Source organism: Nesoenas mayeri (genome assembly GCF_963082525.1).
Source record: "Nesoenas mayeri genome assembly, chromosome: 2".
Taxonomy (NCBI): domain Eukaryota; kingdom Metazoa; phylum Chordata; class Aves; order Columbiformes; family Columbidae; genus Nesoenas; species Nesoenas mayeri.
In genome coordinates, this window is record NC_137543.1 from 164,402,056 (window position 1) to 164,419,400 (window position 17,345).

Here is a 17,345-nt window from a genome sequence, read left to right on the forward strand (position 1 = left end):
AGGCTTTACTAAGGCTCTTGCGGCTGGGCTGCACTGGTTCTAGGGGACAACTTGGTACTGGTCCTGCTGCCTAAGCTGAGGCCGCAACCCCAACCAGCACAGTGTCTTCTGTAGATTAAAGAAACCCTATGTCTATTTCTTCATGCAGGTCTTTAACAACTCTGGAAGAGTGCCAGAGGCAGGACAGACCTCCAGGTTACAGCCTTTCTGTATCACTGCGGTTTCGTTGCTGATAACTGACTCTGAATAAGATATTCTGACTCACATTGTCTTTTCTTAATTCCATTCAGATGAACTTATGTGAAAGAGCATGGAATGAAGATGTTTAAGACACATAACATCTGTTCCTTCTGTCCCTCTCCCGCAGGTGCTTTGGTCTGATACAGAAGGAAGCAGGATCGGTCTGACCAGCTTTGCGTGTCCCAGCATTTACAAATTGTTCAGGTACTTGCTGTAGTATTTTCCAGGAATCGCAATAAGGCCGACCAGGCACAGGGCTGGATTGAAGAAGTCACAGGCCACCCTCCAACACGTGCTTGTGCGTACTCCGAGTGTCCGGGAGCCCAGGGGACGGCCGCGCAGCCGGGAGCTCGGCACGGTGCAGATGTGAGCAGCGGTGCTGGCAGCTGCAGAGGAGCCGGGGGAGCGGAGCGGGGGGCGGCCCCGGGCGCCTGTGCACAGCGGGCGGGCGCCCCGCAGCCTGCAGAGCCAGGCACCGCCGGCCTGGGCAGCTGCTGCGGAGCCGGGCGGACACGGGAGCGTTCGGAGCGCTGCTCCCACCGGCGCAGCACCAGCGGCCGAGGCCCCGCGGGCCGGCCGGCCCCGAGCTCCCTCGGGAAGCCCCAGCACGCCCAACCCCCCCAGCTGAAACCCGCCTGGTGCGTCCCGGGGCTGAAGTCTCAGAGCTAAAGCTTGTGACAGAAACTCAGTAAGAGCAAATATCTAAACACAACTATAAAGCAGCATCACCGTTTGTTTCAGAATGCCTTTTTCAGAAACCAGCACAGGCAGCAGATTCAGGGCAAGGAAGCTGATAGCACCACGCAAACCACTCGTTTCAAAACGACGGGAACTAAGGGGAAGTCGGGACATGAGTGCGGTGAGCAGCGCTGCCCAGGGAAACTCAAAGTGCTTCATTACCCCGAGGCCAAACAGCCCAGCAGCGACAGAGGCCGGAGCAGACGGGGGGGACAGTGACAGGAGGATGGGTCAGAGAGCTGTAGTTAAACGCTCCGATCTCTCTGGGGTTGGGCTAAGCACCGTGCAGGATGAATCCCGGTCTGGGGCAGGGCAGATCTCCCAGAGATCTTAAAAAAGCCAGAGATGAGAAATATACATCCACCATGACAAACTCACCTGAGATGCAACTAACTAGCAGATTAATTACCCTTGCTATTAAAAATAAGTCTCTTTTCCAATATGTGTTTGCCCAGCTTCAGTTTCCAGCCACTGGATCCAGTTTTGGCTCCCGGTGCCACCCAGAAGAACTGGAGCTGCTGAACAAGCTCTGAAGCTGTCGGCAGGTACAACTGACACCAGGGGTTTGGGGTTCACCCGGTGCCACAGCTGCCGCAGGTACAACTGACACCGGGAGTTTGGGGTTCACCCCGTGCCACAGCTGCCGCTGGTACAACTGACACCGGGGGTTTGGGGTTCACCCCGTGCCACAGGTACAACTGACACCGGGGGTTTGGGGTTCACCTGGTGCCACAGCTGCCGCTGGTACAACTGACACCGGGGGTTTGGGGTTCACCCCATTCCCCCGGCAGTGGGAAGGAGCCGTCAGCCCCTCCTGCCTGTATCCCGGGAGAGAACAGGCGGCCAGGACTGCCCAGGCTCCAGGACCGTGTGTCCGCCCACCCGCGGCTCCTCCCGAACCCTCGCAAGTTCTCTGTGGTTTTGGAACACGGGCCCAGAGCAGGATCCCCAGAGCAGAAACCCGGAGAACTGCAGGGGCACGTGCCGGGGTCTGTGTAAACACGTCTGTGTGATGGCAGCGCTGGTTAACGGTTGGACTTGGGGATCCTGAAGGTCTTTTCCAGCACAAATGATCCTGTGATTCTATGAAAACCAAGAGCTCAATAAATATTCCTGCTCCGTGTTTGAAACAACAATGGATAATATGAATATTTTATAGTGGTGATGACATACTTACTGTTCCATCAATAACTAAGGAAGATGCTGAAGGAAACTGTTTAAGTTACCTTTTCTACAATCTTCAGGAGCACAACTTACATCCAAGAGTATTTAGTCGACTAATGAGTTCACGGAACCATGGATTGTTTTATTTCTAATGAATCACGGCACACTGGGAACTCAACTGGGAGAAAAAACATCCGATGTCTTGCTACTATTTAAACGTGTTCACAAGGCGCTGCAGAGCCGTTAGTTCAACACACATCTCACAACCACACACGAGCAGCCAGAGGGTGTCCGGGGTAAATTAGTAAAAGCCGGAACCCAAATTAATGTCGTTCAAATTCATGTCATTTGGAAAAGGTACTTTCAACTAATTTTATGTAAATGTTTGTAAGGCGACAAGTTTGACAGAGCTAACTGGATAGACATGGCATGCCTCTACATCAGTTGACTCAGTTCTGTGTTCTAATAAGAACAATGAGCTGGATTCTACAGTGTGATCAGTGGTAACAGATTGGAAAAAACTGGATAACTGAAAGACTTATTCTATATAGCCATTTGACAGACGTATCCTAGTCACATATCAATGCTATATGTTATTAGCAACCAGAGAGAAAATAAAAACCACTTGCTGGTAAAATTGCTGAGGTGGGTAACAGTTAGCTGTTGGGAGGGTGAAAGTAACAGCTGGCACTTGCACAGGACAACCTGATCCGGATTGCTCGAAACACCACTTCAATGTGAAAACTGGTTTGTTACAGCCCAGTATAAGGTGCAACATATCGGAAAGGAGCATGTAGGCTTAACTTTAAAACAGGGGTGGCATTCTGGACAGTAATGAGTCTGAAAAACATTTAAACATTGCAACACACGCCATCTGAGCAGCAAAGCTGCTGGGTGGGAGGGCAGCGCTGGCGACGCCGCTCTCCCGGCCCTGCACGCACTCAGGTAAGGGGAACACGAGCCTAAGGGTTCCGGGGCGTTGGCGCAGATCCCACGTCCGCATGGCTGAGAGTAACTCCCACAGAATCACAGCCACACGTGGAATGCCGTGTTGTAGTCCCTCATCCCAAAGTGATGCACTGGGATCACCGGAGGGACGGGGAAGCTCGTGCTCGTGGTTAAGGGCTGGGTGACAGATCCCGGGCGGGGAATGACACAGTTGAATACAGTTCCAGCCTGAGTACGGAGACAAACGATGTACATAGTTTTGAATTATATGATGAAGAGGAACAGACTGGAGTTGCCCACATATTCTTAGAATACAAGAGTTAAAGAGCATCGAATGAAACAAGAAGGTGACCGTGTTAAGGCAAATAAAAGGAGGTGATCCACACAACATGCAATTAAGTTATCCTTGCCGTGAAGATATCAGGATGCTCAAACATACATGGAGCCAAAAAGTGACATCATATTGATGGAAGAAAAATAAATTCTCTCTATGACTGCTAAATACAAAGATGCCCTTTTGACTCAAAAATGTCTCGAATGCGACTTGCAGAGCTCAGGGGTGGGGATGGACATCACAGGAAAGGGCTTTGCTACACTCGCTTTGTTCTTGTGCCCTTCGATAAGTTCCACTGCGGTTTCCTAGTCCACCCGCTGTGTCACACCGCGCTCTGACCGAGGAACGAGAGCCGGCAGAGGCTGGGCCGGCGTTTGAGCCGGGCAGCCCGCAGGAGGCGCTGGTGCCGCTCGAGGAAGGGGCGACTGGGAACAGCAAACACTTCGACCGCACAGGGAGGCTCAGTGAGAGCCGGTGGCTGCACCGGGGATGGACACGTCTGTCTAGAAGTGGGACGTTTCCTATCCCTGAGCATCACTCGGGCAGCCGCGCTGACACGTGGCAGCGGAGCCGTGTTGCTGCGACGCAGGGTGAGGGCGTCTCCTGCGCACCGCTCTGCCAAAAACCCCGGGGGCTGTTGAAGCGGGAACAACAGCCCGTGCCCGAGACATTCCGGTGAACCTGGGACACGGGGCCAGCGGCGGCCGCCTGTGGCCGTCGGTACAAGCAGCTCAGAGCCGCGTGTCCCCGTGCTGGTAACGTCCCACAGCCCCACACCCAGCACAGCCCCGTGCCCGGCGTCACTCCCGTCCCAGCAAGTGCATTCAGTGCTGCATTAGATACTGCCCTTCGGAAACCCGAGAAAGAGCAGCGTAGCTTGTTACATTGCCAAAATGTGCTCTGGAACATAAAACCTTTAAAAACATTTACAAAAACAGAACTAAAAAGATCAGTTACTAATCAATTAGCACAACTGAGTTAAGCTCCGAGCATTTGTTCTCAGCCTGTACTTAGTTCGAAAGTTTCTGATTGTTTCTGCTCTGGAAAAGGGCTTGAATGCCCCAAAGCTTTTCTGGTGGATGGGTTTGGTTTGCTTCCCCCAGCTAAATCAGCGTGTAAAAGACACTCCCCTTTTCCTGCTAGCCCCACATTCCTTGGAAATGGTTACTCAGTGGTATCCTTATTCACAATGAAATCGCCCTTTTGATTTCAGCGGGAGCACAGGTGAAACCCAGCCCACGAAGAGTGGTGCCCGGGGATGGTCTGTCCCTCTGAGCGCCCCCGAGCTCAGCCCCGCTGCCGCCGGGCCCTGGGACACGCTGCCTCCTGGCCGCACACCCGAGTCCAGCGCTACGCAAGCGCTGCTGCCCTGCCCCAAGCTGCAATGCCAGGCACCCCGGGCGCTGCCCTGGGTGGGACGGGTTTGTCTGGGAGCCCCAGCCCCACACCCACCACACTGCCCTGTGTCCTCTGAAAGCAAACGGGTGCACAGGTCTGAGAGCACATACGCTACAACGTGTGGCGCGGCACAGGGACGAGCTCTGCCGGGACAGTCCTCCAGGCGAGCCAGGACCTGCGTTCTGGTTTGTACAGACAAAGACTAGGGCTTATTCTGAACACCTTTGGGTACAAACTGTAAACAACTTGACTAAACGCAGGATCTCAACAGATGCGAGGGCACCAGAGCTGCCTGGTTCAGATTAGTTTGCAGATTTGGGATACAGAGATTGATATTGTACAACTAAATCTGTGATCGGTGCAGTGTATTTGCCCCATGTCCCACAAAATACCCTAGTCCCCATATCTTGCTTTTCCTAGTGACTCTGGAGTTAGTCCTGACTAGTATGGGTAAAGGGAAGGCTCCAAAACATGCGCACAAGGCGGAGCACGCAGCTGGACGGGACACAGGGAGGCTTGGCACGGGGCTGACGTGGCCTGGCGGGAGGTGTGCGACGGAAAGGGTTAGTGAGGAAGGCACAGGCAGGGACGGAACATCTGCACAGAAAGGCACAGCAGGACCGAACTGCACCCCTAGTAGAGAACATCCTCGAAGTTGAGCAGCAGAAAACGGTGCAAGGCGCTTGGCAGGTGCAGCTGAGACAGGACCAGGAGCAACCGGCCCTCCAGGAAGGTCCTGAGCGCGTGGCGAGCCAGGTGCTGCAGGGAGCGAGGTCTTTGCCCCAGAGAGAAAAGTGACTGGTAGAAACGTGGGTATTTCTACAGAGAGAGGAGAGAAGACCAGAGGCAGATAACGCTGATATCGCGCTGGGAGCAGAGGTAGAAGCAGACATCCCTTTACCTTGGTCGCTACGGTGCATCCTCCCTGTCCCGCAGCAGCACCCCTGCGCCCTGCAAGTCTGCGCCCAGCCCGGCCCCAGCCCGCTCAGCCTCCCCGGGCCCCCGGCAGCCGCTGCGGCCGCGGCCGCTCCCTCACCTGCACAACCGCCGCAGGAACCGCGTCCGCCCAGTCCTCGGAGACGCGCACGTGTGCGTAGCTGTTGATCAGGGCCTCGACGGCCCGCGGGCACGCGTGGCAGTACCGCAGCACCTGCGCGGGGAGAGGACGCACCCTCGGGTGAGGTCCTGCAAGCCCCACCTTTGCTTCCCAAGGGCTGCGCGTCCTCAAAACCGGACTCGGTAAAGCTACAGAGCTCACGTCCTTCCCTTGCGCTGTCCCGGGACGTCAAACCCCTGATGCTGGGAAACGGCAGAGCATCGCTCCAGCACAGAGGGCGGCTGAGCACGCAGCTGGGTCCCCACAGCCTCTCCTCAGGGACTGCACGGCTGGGGCGCAGATCTCCTTCACCTGCCTCCGGGCTGCAAGTACCGCACGAGCAACCCACACTCTGCCCCACACCAGGCTTCTTTCCTCACGGTTTCTAGTTGGAGCATGAGCCGTTCTGGGGCAGGCGCCAACCCCCGTTTTGCATGAGCAGCACTAGGGCCGCCACGGCTCTGGTGAGGGCTGCACAAGGGTCTCAGCACACGAGCCTGTTGGGCATGGGGCTGCAGAGCCCCTGCGCCTGTGCTGTGTGCAGCAGGTGTCCTTACAAGCGTGGTCCCCGTGGCAGCCGCTACGCAGAGCCCCAGGAAGACACCACACGTACTCAGTGCAACACACCTCTGCTGTGCACCACATCCCGCAGGTGCAAGTGTGGCACTGGCGTGTGCCCCTTACACCAGCACGGCCTCTGAGCCCTCCCACCCGTCCCAGCGCCACGGGCAGATCCCCCGGCGCTCGGCTCCCACTCCCCGCGGCCCGGGCCAGCAGTAGCTGTCAGAGTCTATTCCGGCTGCACCAGTGATCCTCATTATCTGGCGTTAATAGGAGATTAATTAGTGTTAATTGTTGATTTTCCTGTATTTTCCCAAAGGGGAGAGCAATCTGCTGATCTCCGGGCTGGGTAATTATTGCACTGCTCAGGAATTAAGACAGAAAATTAACCCTTCATTTGCCAGTGTCTGGCAGAGACAGCAAGAGCTGGAGGGCACGTCCCAAAGAGGAAACACAGCCCCTGAGAAGAAATGGGCCAACGCTTCCCGGGGCAAGGGGATATGGAAACTGCGTAAGTACTGTCCACCCAGCCTAGCGGACAGAGGCAGGAGAGTCCTACGGGAGAACATACCCCAGGAGAACACTTCAAGGAATCCCTTGCCGGTAACAACCCAGCCAGCCCTGCTCTGCACTGACCCAACCAGCCCCGCTCTGCTCTGACCCAACCAGCCCTGCACTGACCCAACCAGCCCCTCTCTGACCCAACCAGCCCTGCACTGACCCAACCAGCCCCGCTCTGCTCTGACCCAACCAGCCCTGCACTGACCCAACCAGCCCCGCTCTGCACTGACCCCACCAGCCCCGCTCTGCACTGACCCAACCAGCCCCGCTCTGCTCTGACCCAACCAGCCCCGCTCTGCACTGACCCAACCAGCCCCGCTCTGCTCTGACCCAACCAGCCCCGCTCTGCTCTGACACAACCAGCCCTGCACTGACCCAACCAGCCCCGCTCTGCGCTGACCCAACCAGCCCTGCTCTGCGCTGACCCAACCAGCCCCGCTCTGCACTGACCCAACCAGCCCCGCTCTGCTCTGACCCAACCAGCCCCGCTCTGACCCAACCAGCCCCGCTCTGCTCTGACCCAACCGGCCCCGCTCTGCTCTGACCCAACCAGCCCCGCTCTGCACTGACCCAACCAGTCCCGCTCTGCTCTGACCCAACCAGCCCCGCTCTGCACTGACCCAACCAGCCCCGCTCTGCTCTGACCCAACCGGCCCCACTCTGCTCTGACCCAACCGGCCCCGCTCTGCTCTGACCCAACCAGCCCTGCTCTGCACTGACCCCACCAGCCCCGCTCTGCACTGACCCAACCAGCCCTGCACTGACCCAACCAGCCCCGCTCTGCTCTGACCCAACCGGCCCTGCACTGACCCAACCAGCCCCGCTCTGCACTGACCCAACCAGCCCCGCTCTGCACTGACCCAACTGGCCCCGCTCTGCACTGACCCAACCAGCCCCGCTCTGCTCTGACCCAACCGGCCCCGCTCTGCACTGACCCAACCAGCCCCGCTCTGCACTGACCCAACCAGCCCTGCACTGACCCAACCAGCCCCGCTCTGCGCTGACCCAACCAGCCCCGCTCTGCTCTGACCCAACCAGCCCTGCTCTGCACTGACCCAACCATCCCCGATCTGCTCTGACACAACCAGCCCTGCACTGACCGAACCAGCCCCACTCTGCTCTGACCCAACCAGCCCCGCTCTGCACTGACCCAACCAGCCCCGCTCTGCTCTGACCCAACCAGCCCCACTCTGCTCTGACCCAACCAGCCCCTCTCTGACCCAACCAGCCCCGCTCTGCACTGACCCAACCAGCCCCGCTCTGCTCTGACCCAACCGGCCCCGCTCTGCTCTGACCCAACCAGCGCCGCTCTGCTCTGACCCAACCGGCCCCGCTCTGCTCTGACCCAACCAGCCCCGCTCTGCTCTGACCCAACCGGCCCCGCTCTGCTCTGACCCAACCGGCCCCGCTCTGCTCTGACCCAACCGGCCCCGCTCTGCTCTGACCCAACCAGCCCTGCTCTGCACTGACCCCACCAGCCCCGCTCTGCACTGACCCAACCAGCCCTGCACTAACCCAACCAGCCCCGCTCTGCTCTGACCCAACCGGCCCCGCTCTGCACTGACCCAACCAGCCCCGCTCTGCACTGACCCAACCAGCCCTGCACTGACCCAACCAGCCCCGCTCTGCGCTGACCCAACCAGCCCCGCTCTGCTCTGACCCAACCAGCCCTGCACTGACCCAACCAGCCCCGCTCTGCGCTGACCCAACCAGCCCCGCTCTGCTCTGACCCAACCAGCCCCGCTCTGCTCTGACCCAACCAGCCCCGCTCTGCTCTGACCCAACCAGCCCTGCTCTGCACTGACCCAACCAGCCCCGCTCTGCTCTGACACAACCAGCCCTGCACTGACCCAACCAGCCCCGCTCTGCACTGACCCAACCAGCCCCTCTCTGACCCAATCAGCCCCGCTCTGCACTGACCCAACCAGCCCCGCTCTGCTCTGACCCAACCAGCCCCGCTCTGCTCTGACCCAACCAGCCCCTCTCTGACCCAGCCAGCCCTGCACTGACCCAACCAGCCCTGCTCTGCATTGACCCAACCAGCCCCGCTCTGCTCTGACCCAACCAGCCCTGCACTGACCCCACCAGCCCCGCTCTGCTCTGACCCAACCAGCCCTGCACTGACCCCACCAGCCCCGCTCTGCACTGACCCAACCGGCCCCGCTCTGCTCTGACCCAACCGGCCCCGCTCTGCTCTGACCCAACCAGCCTTGCCGTCCTGGCTCGATGCTCGCAGCCTTCCCTCCCCGCACGCCGCCGGCACTGCGGGAGCTCCGCACCTTGAGCAGAGAGCCAGGCCAGATGCGGATGGCACCGTAGTTGAGAAGCATTCGCACCACGAGCTCCGGGTGATGCTCCAGCTTGTAGGCAGCCGCTTGCAGGATATTGTGCAGCGCCGTGTTGCCGCTGTAGTTCATGATGTTGACGTTTGCACCCCGGGCCAGCAGCAGCTCTGCCACTCGAGCGTTGGCGTTCTTGCAGGCCAGGTGAAGCGGGTGCTGGCGGTCCCTGTCTGCGGCGTTGATGCTGGCTCCGCTCTCCACCAGCAGCTGGCAGACCCGGTAGTAGCGGTCCATGTCCTGGGGCTGATGAGGCTGGGCACAGGCAGCGTTCAGCGGCGTCTGCCCCTCCTCGTTCTTCGCCTCCAGCTCTGCCCCGTGGCGCAGCAGCAGCTGGACGTGGTCTGTCAGGCCATGCCGTGCTGCTACGTGCAGCGCTGTGTCCTCTTCCTCCTCTGTCCGACTGTTGACACTGGCACCGTGCTGCAGCAGCTGCTGGGCACACCTGTGTGGGACAGGATGACAGCGACAGGGCCCCTGTCCAGCTCCCAGCCTGCTTCCCACCCCCCACGTCTGTCCTGTCCCACATCTTTCACTGTTCCCAAGAGTTCAAGAACTCCTGCTCCTCGTGCCCCGGAGCAGTGGTTTTAAGCCAGGCTGAGTGGTCAGCGGAGACACTGTCATCCCAATTCCAGCTAACTGTCCACAGCTCTTTATTGAAGTGTTGTCACACCCAGAGACAGCTCCCGCACCCCACGGGGCCCTGTCTGCACAGCCCTGAGCGCCACGGTGTGAACCGTCGGCTCTGCAGTGCTGGCGGGCAGCAAGACAGTGGCACGAAGCTCAGCGTGAGCTGAGACTGGAGCCTGCAGTCATTTGTTGGACCTCAGAGGTGGTCCTGGCCCAGGAACAGGCAGTGAGGCCACCAGTGCAGCCATTGCTGCAGCCACCAGCCCACCCCGGGATGAGCAGGAGCCCGTTCGGCAGGGGCTGAGGCTGGAGGGGAGGGACCGCGCTGTGCCGCGGGGCAGAACTCACTGGACGGAGTCCGGGCTCTTGCAGAGGTGCAGGGGCCTGTAGCCATCCTCAGAGACAGCCTCGGGGTCGGCGCCGGAGCCGAGCAGCAGGCGCACGCAGTCTGCCCGGGCCGCCGCGCAGGCCTCGTGCAGGGCGGTCTTGCCCCCCGGGGCGAAGTTGACGGCGGCGCCGCGGAGCAGCAGCAGCCGCAGGCAGTCCGTGTAGCCCCGGCTGGCTGTGATGTGCAGCGGCGCCGTGAGCTCCTCCTCGTAGCTCAGAGACCACAGTCCTGCAGAGACGGAGAGGTCAGGGAGCCACGTCCAGCACTGGGCCCAGACCTGCCCTTTCCCCCCAGGTTCCTGACGCACAGCCCCCCGAGACGCGTGTGTTTGCCCACGGGGCTTTGCGTCTCCCCGCCAGCCCTGCTCCGCGAGGGCTGGTCAAGGTGAAGCTCTGGCGTGCCGCACGGGGGCCGAGCGGGAGCGCAGAGGGCAGGAGCCGCGGGGCAGACGCTGCCCACGGCCGTGTGGCTCGGCCCTGCGGGGCTCTGCCGACGGGATGCAGGGCACGAAGGGCCCGGGGCACAGACCGGGAGCAGCAAGTGGCTGGAAGGGCACTGTGCACGAAGCACAGACAGACAGAACCTGGCAGTAAAACGCAGGTGTTGGAGCAGGCTGCCACGCACACAGGAGACAGACAAGGCCTGGGCACGGGGCAGATGAGGAAGGCTGAGCGGAGATGGACATTTAGCAGAGAGCAAGGGGCTGAAACCTGCTAGCTCTCAAAGGTGCTGACCCAGCTGGAGCCATTGCTGAGGTGGCGCAGTCTGCTGGCAAACAGCCTGCAGCTGTTACAGGAAAAGGGTTCTTTAAATCGTGCTTCTCGCTGCCCTTCTAGGCTGGGCTGGGGAACCGCATCCCAGACTGGGTGACACGTTCAGCACTACATCCCTCTCTCCCCTTCCTCACAGAAGCAGTGCGTGGCCAACTGTGTTTCCCAGGGCCAGGTTCAAACTGAACCATCTCGAGGACCTAGTGCAGAGCTGTGACAGTTCCCTGCCCAGCGCAGCCTGCACAGAGCACCAGCGGCGCAGCGTGGGCTGCACAGAGCACCAGCGGCGCAGCCTGCACAGAGCACCAGCGGCACAGCGCGGGCTGCACAGAGCACCAGCGGCGCGGGCTGCACAGAGCACCAGCGGCGCGGGCTGCACAGAGCACCAGCGGCGCAGCACGGGCTGCACAGAGCACCAGCGGCGCGGGCTGCACAGAGCACCAGCAGCACGGGCTGCACAGAGCACCAGTGGCGCAGCGCGGGCTGCACAGAGCACCAGTGGCGCAGCGCGGGCTGCACAGAGCACCAGCGGCGCAGGCTGCAGAGCGCGCCAGCGGCGCAGCGCAGGCTGCAGAGAGCACCAGCGGCGCAGGCTGCACAGAGCACCAGCGGTGCGGGCTGCACAGAGCACCAGCAGCACGGGCTGCACAGAGCACCAGCGGCGCAGCGCAGGCTGCAGAGAGCACCAGCGGCGCGGGCTGCACAGAGCACCAGCGGTGCGGGCTGCACAGAGCACCAGCAGCACGGGCTGCACAGAGCACCAGCGGCGCAGCGCAGGCTGCACAGAGCACCAGCAGCGCAGGCTGCACAGAGCACCAGCAGTGCAGGCTGCACAGAGCACCAGCGGTGCAGGCTGCACAGAGCACCAGCGGCGCGGGCTGCACAGAGCACCAGCGGCGCAGGCTGCACAGAGCACCAGCGGCGCAGCGCAGGCTGCACAGAGCACCAGCAGTGCAGGCTGCACAGAGCACCAGCGGCGCGGGCTGTGCAGAGCACCAGCGGCGCAGGCTGCACAGAGCACCAGCGGCGCAGCGCGGACTGCGCAGAGCACCAGCGGTGCAGGCTGCACAGAGCACCAGCGGCGCGGGCTGTGCAGAGCACCAGCAGCGCAGCGCAGGCTGCACAGAGCACCAGCAGCGCAGCGCGGGCTGCACACAGGCAGAGCTGGCACACGGAGCCCAGCTGGCTGAGGAGCATGACCTGGAGCTCGAGCCCTGTTTGCCCGGCAGGGAACCCCAGCAGTTCCCAAGCGCTTGCACAAGTCCTGCGAGAAGGGGCAGGTACCCCAGACACAGGCAGGGGACCCCCCCCCACGTCAGTGCTCTGTAACCCAACAGCACCGTAAGACGCCATCCCAACGACAGGCGTGCCCGGCAGCACACGGCTCGGAGCCCCGCGCGCCTGCCCGCCCGCTGCCCCGCATACTCAGCCGGCGGATGTTGAAGCGGTAGTTTTTCCACTCTTCCAGGTCACTGGTGTCAAACACAGCGTTGGGACCCAGGTTGTTCTGAGCGTCGCTGAGGATCTCGGCCACAACCGCGCGGTCCCCCGTCAGCAGGGCCTGCCAGTAGACCTGGGCAGGGCCGTCCGCCTTCCGCGTGCAGATGGGGCCCTGGCTCCCGGCTCCTCTGCCCGTGATGCTGCCCATGATGCAGCACCCAGAGCCTCTGCAGGAACTAGGACCTGCTGCCCCCCGGCCAGGCTGCGAGCCCGCGGGTGCAGCCCCACCAGCGCTCCGCAGGGAGCGGGGACATGTCACATCGCCGCTTGGCCCGGGCTGGGCACAGCTCAGGTCTCAGCTGTTCTATTCTGGGAAACCTTGTGACCAACGGCCCGGGCCAAGAGGCTGGCACAGACACAGCCCAGCAGCGCCCAGACCCCCGCGCACCCCCGGCACCGCTGCCCCGTCCGGCAGCTCCACCCGAGACCTGGCTGCAAGACGGCTTTTTAAACAGTGCACGGGAAAGTCCTTTTAATCAAAGCTTAAAGCCAGGGGACAGGTAGAAGGAGGTGTTAGGATAGGAAACAGTGCATTATAAGTTATGTAAAACCACAAAAGGTAATTATCCTTTAGACTCCTTCCTGCTGTTCGCTGAAACGCCGCTTTGCAGGTTGCTCCTGCACGGCTTCAGTCCTCCCTTTGCACCCCGACAGCCCCTCACTCGGGGTTCCTCCCCCCGTCCTTTCAGGGGGCGGCGCTTTCCCGCCCCCAGCAGTACAAACCCACATCCCCGGCTCCGCTCACAGCTCAGCAGCACCGTGTGCGTCTCGTTCAGACCGTATGTTCTAAACGCATCAAACCGCATGGCAGACTAGGAGCAGTTAGCTTTATTTTGTCATGGAACTATGCACATCATGCAGCTAAAAACAAGTTAAGTAACCCCAATGGACCACCAAGCAACAACTGCCTGGGCGACCAGAGAAGAGTGTGAGATAGGGAACCTGACTCTTCTCGGTAATGAAAATAAATGACCAAGTTTTACGCTGACGGTGTCCAGCATCCTCCGTGCAGACTTCACCACCTTGCCTAGCAAATGGAGTGCTTGAAAGGGCGGCAAGAGGGAAGCACCGTCAGACTCTCACCTGACAGCAGCATCTGTTTCCCCAAGGACACAAGCAGGGACCCCATGAGAGCCCGAGGTCCCCAGCCACAACAGCATCACCAGGCAGGCAACAGGCCACGTTAGTGTCAGTGACACCAGTCTACACCGTCCACTTCGGGGCTTCCCGAAACACCAACGGGGGGACTTGGGAAAGACCAGGTCACTAGAATCTACTGTTGCGGCTGCTGGCTGGGGAAGTTCTAAGAAGCTGTTCTGCTGGACAGTGAGATACAGAACCAAAGCCTCTGGTAGCACAAAAGTTGTGTTTGGTTTTTGTTCTGTACCCTTATATGATAAATTTCACAGTACATCTTCAGTTTGTGCTGATGAATGATCTCATTTGGTTGGGTTTTTCACATCTGGAAACTGATCAGAGCGATTTCTGTGTGAAGTTGTCTTACGGGAGCTGTCCTGTTCTCTTTAGGACACAGATCTTCACAAGCAGACCGACTTGCTGCTGAGTGTCTGTCAGCCCAGCACAAGGCAGTCAAAACGTGCACTTGACATTTTCCAGTTACACAAAGGGTAATACCTTTTGTACTTTTATTCCTAAGTAGACTGTAACAATTCAAGACCTTGGAACTCAGTAACTAACCTTGACCACCCGCAAGCAGCAGCACTTGCATCTGCAAGCCCACCCCGTCTGTCTCTCACAAGTGTGGATCCCCGAAACCACTCAGTCAGGGTCGAGGTTCATTGGTGTGCGCCAGAGCTTTGTGCCAGGCCACCCGAAAAGGAGCCGCCCCCCTGGGAAAGCGGCGCTCACCAGCGGCTCCTCCAGCTGGCACGGGGGCCTTGGTCACCGACCTCTGCAGGAACGAGCGGGGCAGTTATGGCCCCTCCATAGCTGATACTCCCCATCTGAAACTCCGGCAGTCTGTCCGCGCCACACGACTGACAGACAGCAGCACGGACAAAGGCACATCCAGGTCGCTGAGCGCATCTCCCTTCACCGCATGTAAGCTGTGCCGCTTACTGAAACGCTCACAGATGACACTGATGAGAAGGTCAGCAACAAGGACCAGAGTGTGCAGAAGAGCACGTGCGGTAGCCACAGGTTGTACCTGGGCCAGGTACAGCGAGGTGTAGGGACGGGAGGAAACTCCACAGACCAGCTCCCACCTCCTGCCCCGCAGGACACGCTTGGTTCCACCAGCCGTTCGGCAGAGCAGACGTCGGCTCCCAGCCCACCCCACGGGACAGAAGAGCTCGCGGGGTGCGTACCCCACACGTGAAGGAAAGAAAACAGCAACTGCTTTTGTTCTGTAGCACAGCGCCCCCCCATCTGATCACCGTTAACCTCCCGCATCAGCGCCCCCAGGTCTCAAGGTCTCTGTTTGGAGCAGGGATCGCAGCCGCTCTGGGTCTCACCACGGCGGCGGGAGGAGGGAGATACGGAGCAGCTGTGGCTTGTGCCCAGGCAGCTGCACACGAGGCTGAAGCACAGCCACGGCTCTTCCTCAGGACACGAGCCAACCTGCCCTAAGGGCTCCGCTAAGTCCTCCCTGTTGTTCCCAAAGCACGTCACAGCCTCCGGTTTATAACGAACTGAAGCGACAGACCCAACTTAAGACACGAGGCAGGAAAAGCATCCTTATGCCACCCGATACTTTCTCACTCAAGCACTGCCTCCACCTCACACGAATTCATATCTATCCCAGCAGCCTCCAACAGGACAGTCCTGATGGCGTTCCTCTACACCACCCCTTCCAAGCTCCCTCTTCTCACCATTTCGCAGCAGATCTGCCTCTGGCCACCTTCAACAAGCCCGCTGCCATTCATTCTACAGCCTTGGGATCCTCCTTCCTCACCCAAAAGCCTTTCTCCCCAACTGCTTCTCCCACCACCCTGTCTCCAGCTCTGGGGATTCCTCTCAACACTGCTCTCAGGTGTCTGCGCTTTCTCTGGTCCCCATCCCGGGCACCTCCCACCCCGCCATGTCCCAGCCCTGCACACCCACCACGTTTCCTGCTGATCCAGTGCAGCTCGTCACCCCTGGTCTCAATGATGAGGTTGATGGCTGCGCTCCTGGTGAAGTACTTCTGCACCATCTCCAGGTCCCCGGTGAAGAGCGCGTTCTGGACCAGTGGGTCCCGGCACTCCAGTGGCTCCAAGCGGCTGTCCCGGCGTCCCTGGTGAACTGGGCCCAGGTTGTGCTCGCTGCTGTGGTACCGGGACCTTGGATGCCGAGAGTCCTTCTGCGGATCCAGCTGCTCCTCATCCAGCCGCGGCAAGCGTTGTGCGGTGGAGCTGAAGGGAAAGCTGCAGTCCATCACGGGGAGCAAGCAGCACAAGCCTGAATGTCGCAGCAAACGAGCTGCTGCAGGCAAGGGTCTCCTGTCCAAGGCTGTGTCCTGTGCAGGTTGTGCCTGGGTTCCAGCTGCCCAGCGTCTGGCTGGACTCAAGCACAACCTGACTCACCAAGTATAAATAGTCCTGCTTGGCAGCTGCCCTTCACCTCCCCTCCTTCCCAGAGCTTATTTTCAGCTGCTGGATGCAAGCACCAGCACCGCTCCGGGCAGCGGGCAGCCCTGCGGCACCTCCGTGCCCTTGCTGGCTCGCTCTGCAGAGCCGCTGCTCCCGCGCCCGCTCGGAAAGGCCGAGCGAGGCGGGACGATCGCGGGACGGCGGGCAGGGAAAGGCCCCAGAGAAGGTGTCAGAGCCACATGGGACTGAGCACAGAGGTGTCCCCACGGGCACCAGCACTTCCAAAGCCCACACTGCTCTGCGCACGTCCAGCGGGGCCGGTGCCCGGCACAGGTGGGCAAAGCCCTGGAACAGCAACTGCGCAGCGTGAACCACGATTCCTGGCAACAGTCTCCCGTGCAAACCTCAAGAACCTGACAAGTGTCTTCAGTCTTCCGAGGGGTGTTCCCAGCTCTGCCAGCCCCCTCGGCCCAGCAGGTCACATCTGGAGGGGCAAGACGCTGAAGCCCCTGCCGCAGTGACCAGAGCTCACTCTGCAGGACACAGAGTGGGTCCCACCAGCTAGAACGTTGTGGTAGCTCAGCACAGGCTTGGGACCTGCTAAGCTTTGTTTACCCTCGGATGGCTCTCCTGTAACTAACCTGTTAATTGCTGCGTCCCTGCCAGCATGAGAACCTCCCAGCTGGGCAGGCTGTGCGTGCCAGCAACAACGGGGACTCAGCAGCTGCTGCGGGAATTTCAGCTGGTGTTCCCTCCCCAGCCCCGTAGTGGGAGTGTCTGGGGTCTCGGGGGTGACTGGGCACAGACCTGCAAGAGTGCCCGAGGGCAGCGGGGGCGGCCGTGCACGCAGACCGCACACCGCTACCTGCAGCTGCTGCGCCGACCAGGGGCTTTCTCCTGGAGCGCACTGTCCCGCGGGACAAAGACGTTCGGAAGCCACCATGTCGGCCCACCTGACTTATTGCCTGGACTGCACCACCTATCCTGCAAAACAGGCAAGCTGTGTCACTTCTTCATATTAAATACGTACGGGACTAAAAGGATTTTTGGGGTTAGGAGGGTTGTTCGGGGGCTTTTTTTTGGGGGGTGTGGGAGGCGAGGTGTTGCTGGAGTATAGAGAAGGCTGGACTCTCTTTGAGATGAGGAAA

General features: G+C 60.1%; 1 protein-coding gene across 1 annotated transcript; it reads right to left on the bottom strand.

Moving 5' to 3' along the window:
* Positions 1 to 5,455: 5,455 nt before the first annotated feature.
* ASB10 (ankyrin repeat and SOCS box containing 10) lies at positions 5,456 to 16,043 on the bottom strand (the record flags this gene model as incomplete). The annotated part of the gene is made up of 5 exons (XM_080364256.1): positions 5,456 to 5,641; positions 5,859 to 5,972; positions 9,320 to 9,824; positions 10,358 to 10,625; positions 15,731 to 16,043. 5 exons carry the CDS (start codon positions 16,041 to 16,043, stop codon positions 5,456 to 5,458), a joined length of 1,386 nt encoding a protein of 461 aa, XP_080220382.1.
* Positions 16,044 to 17,345: the final 1,302 nt, after the last annotated feature.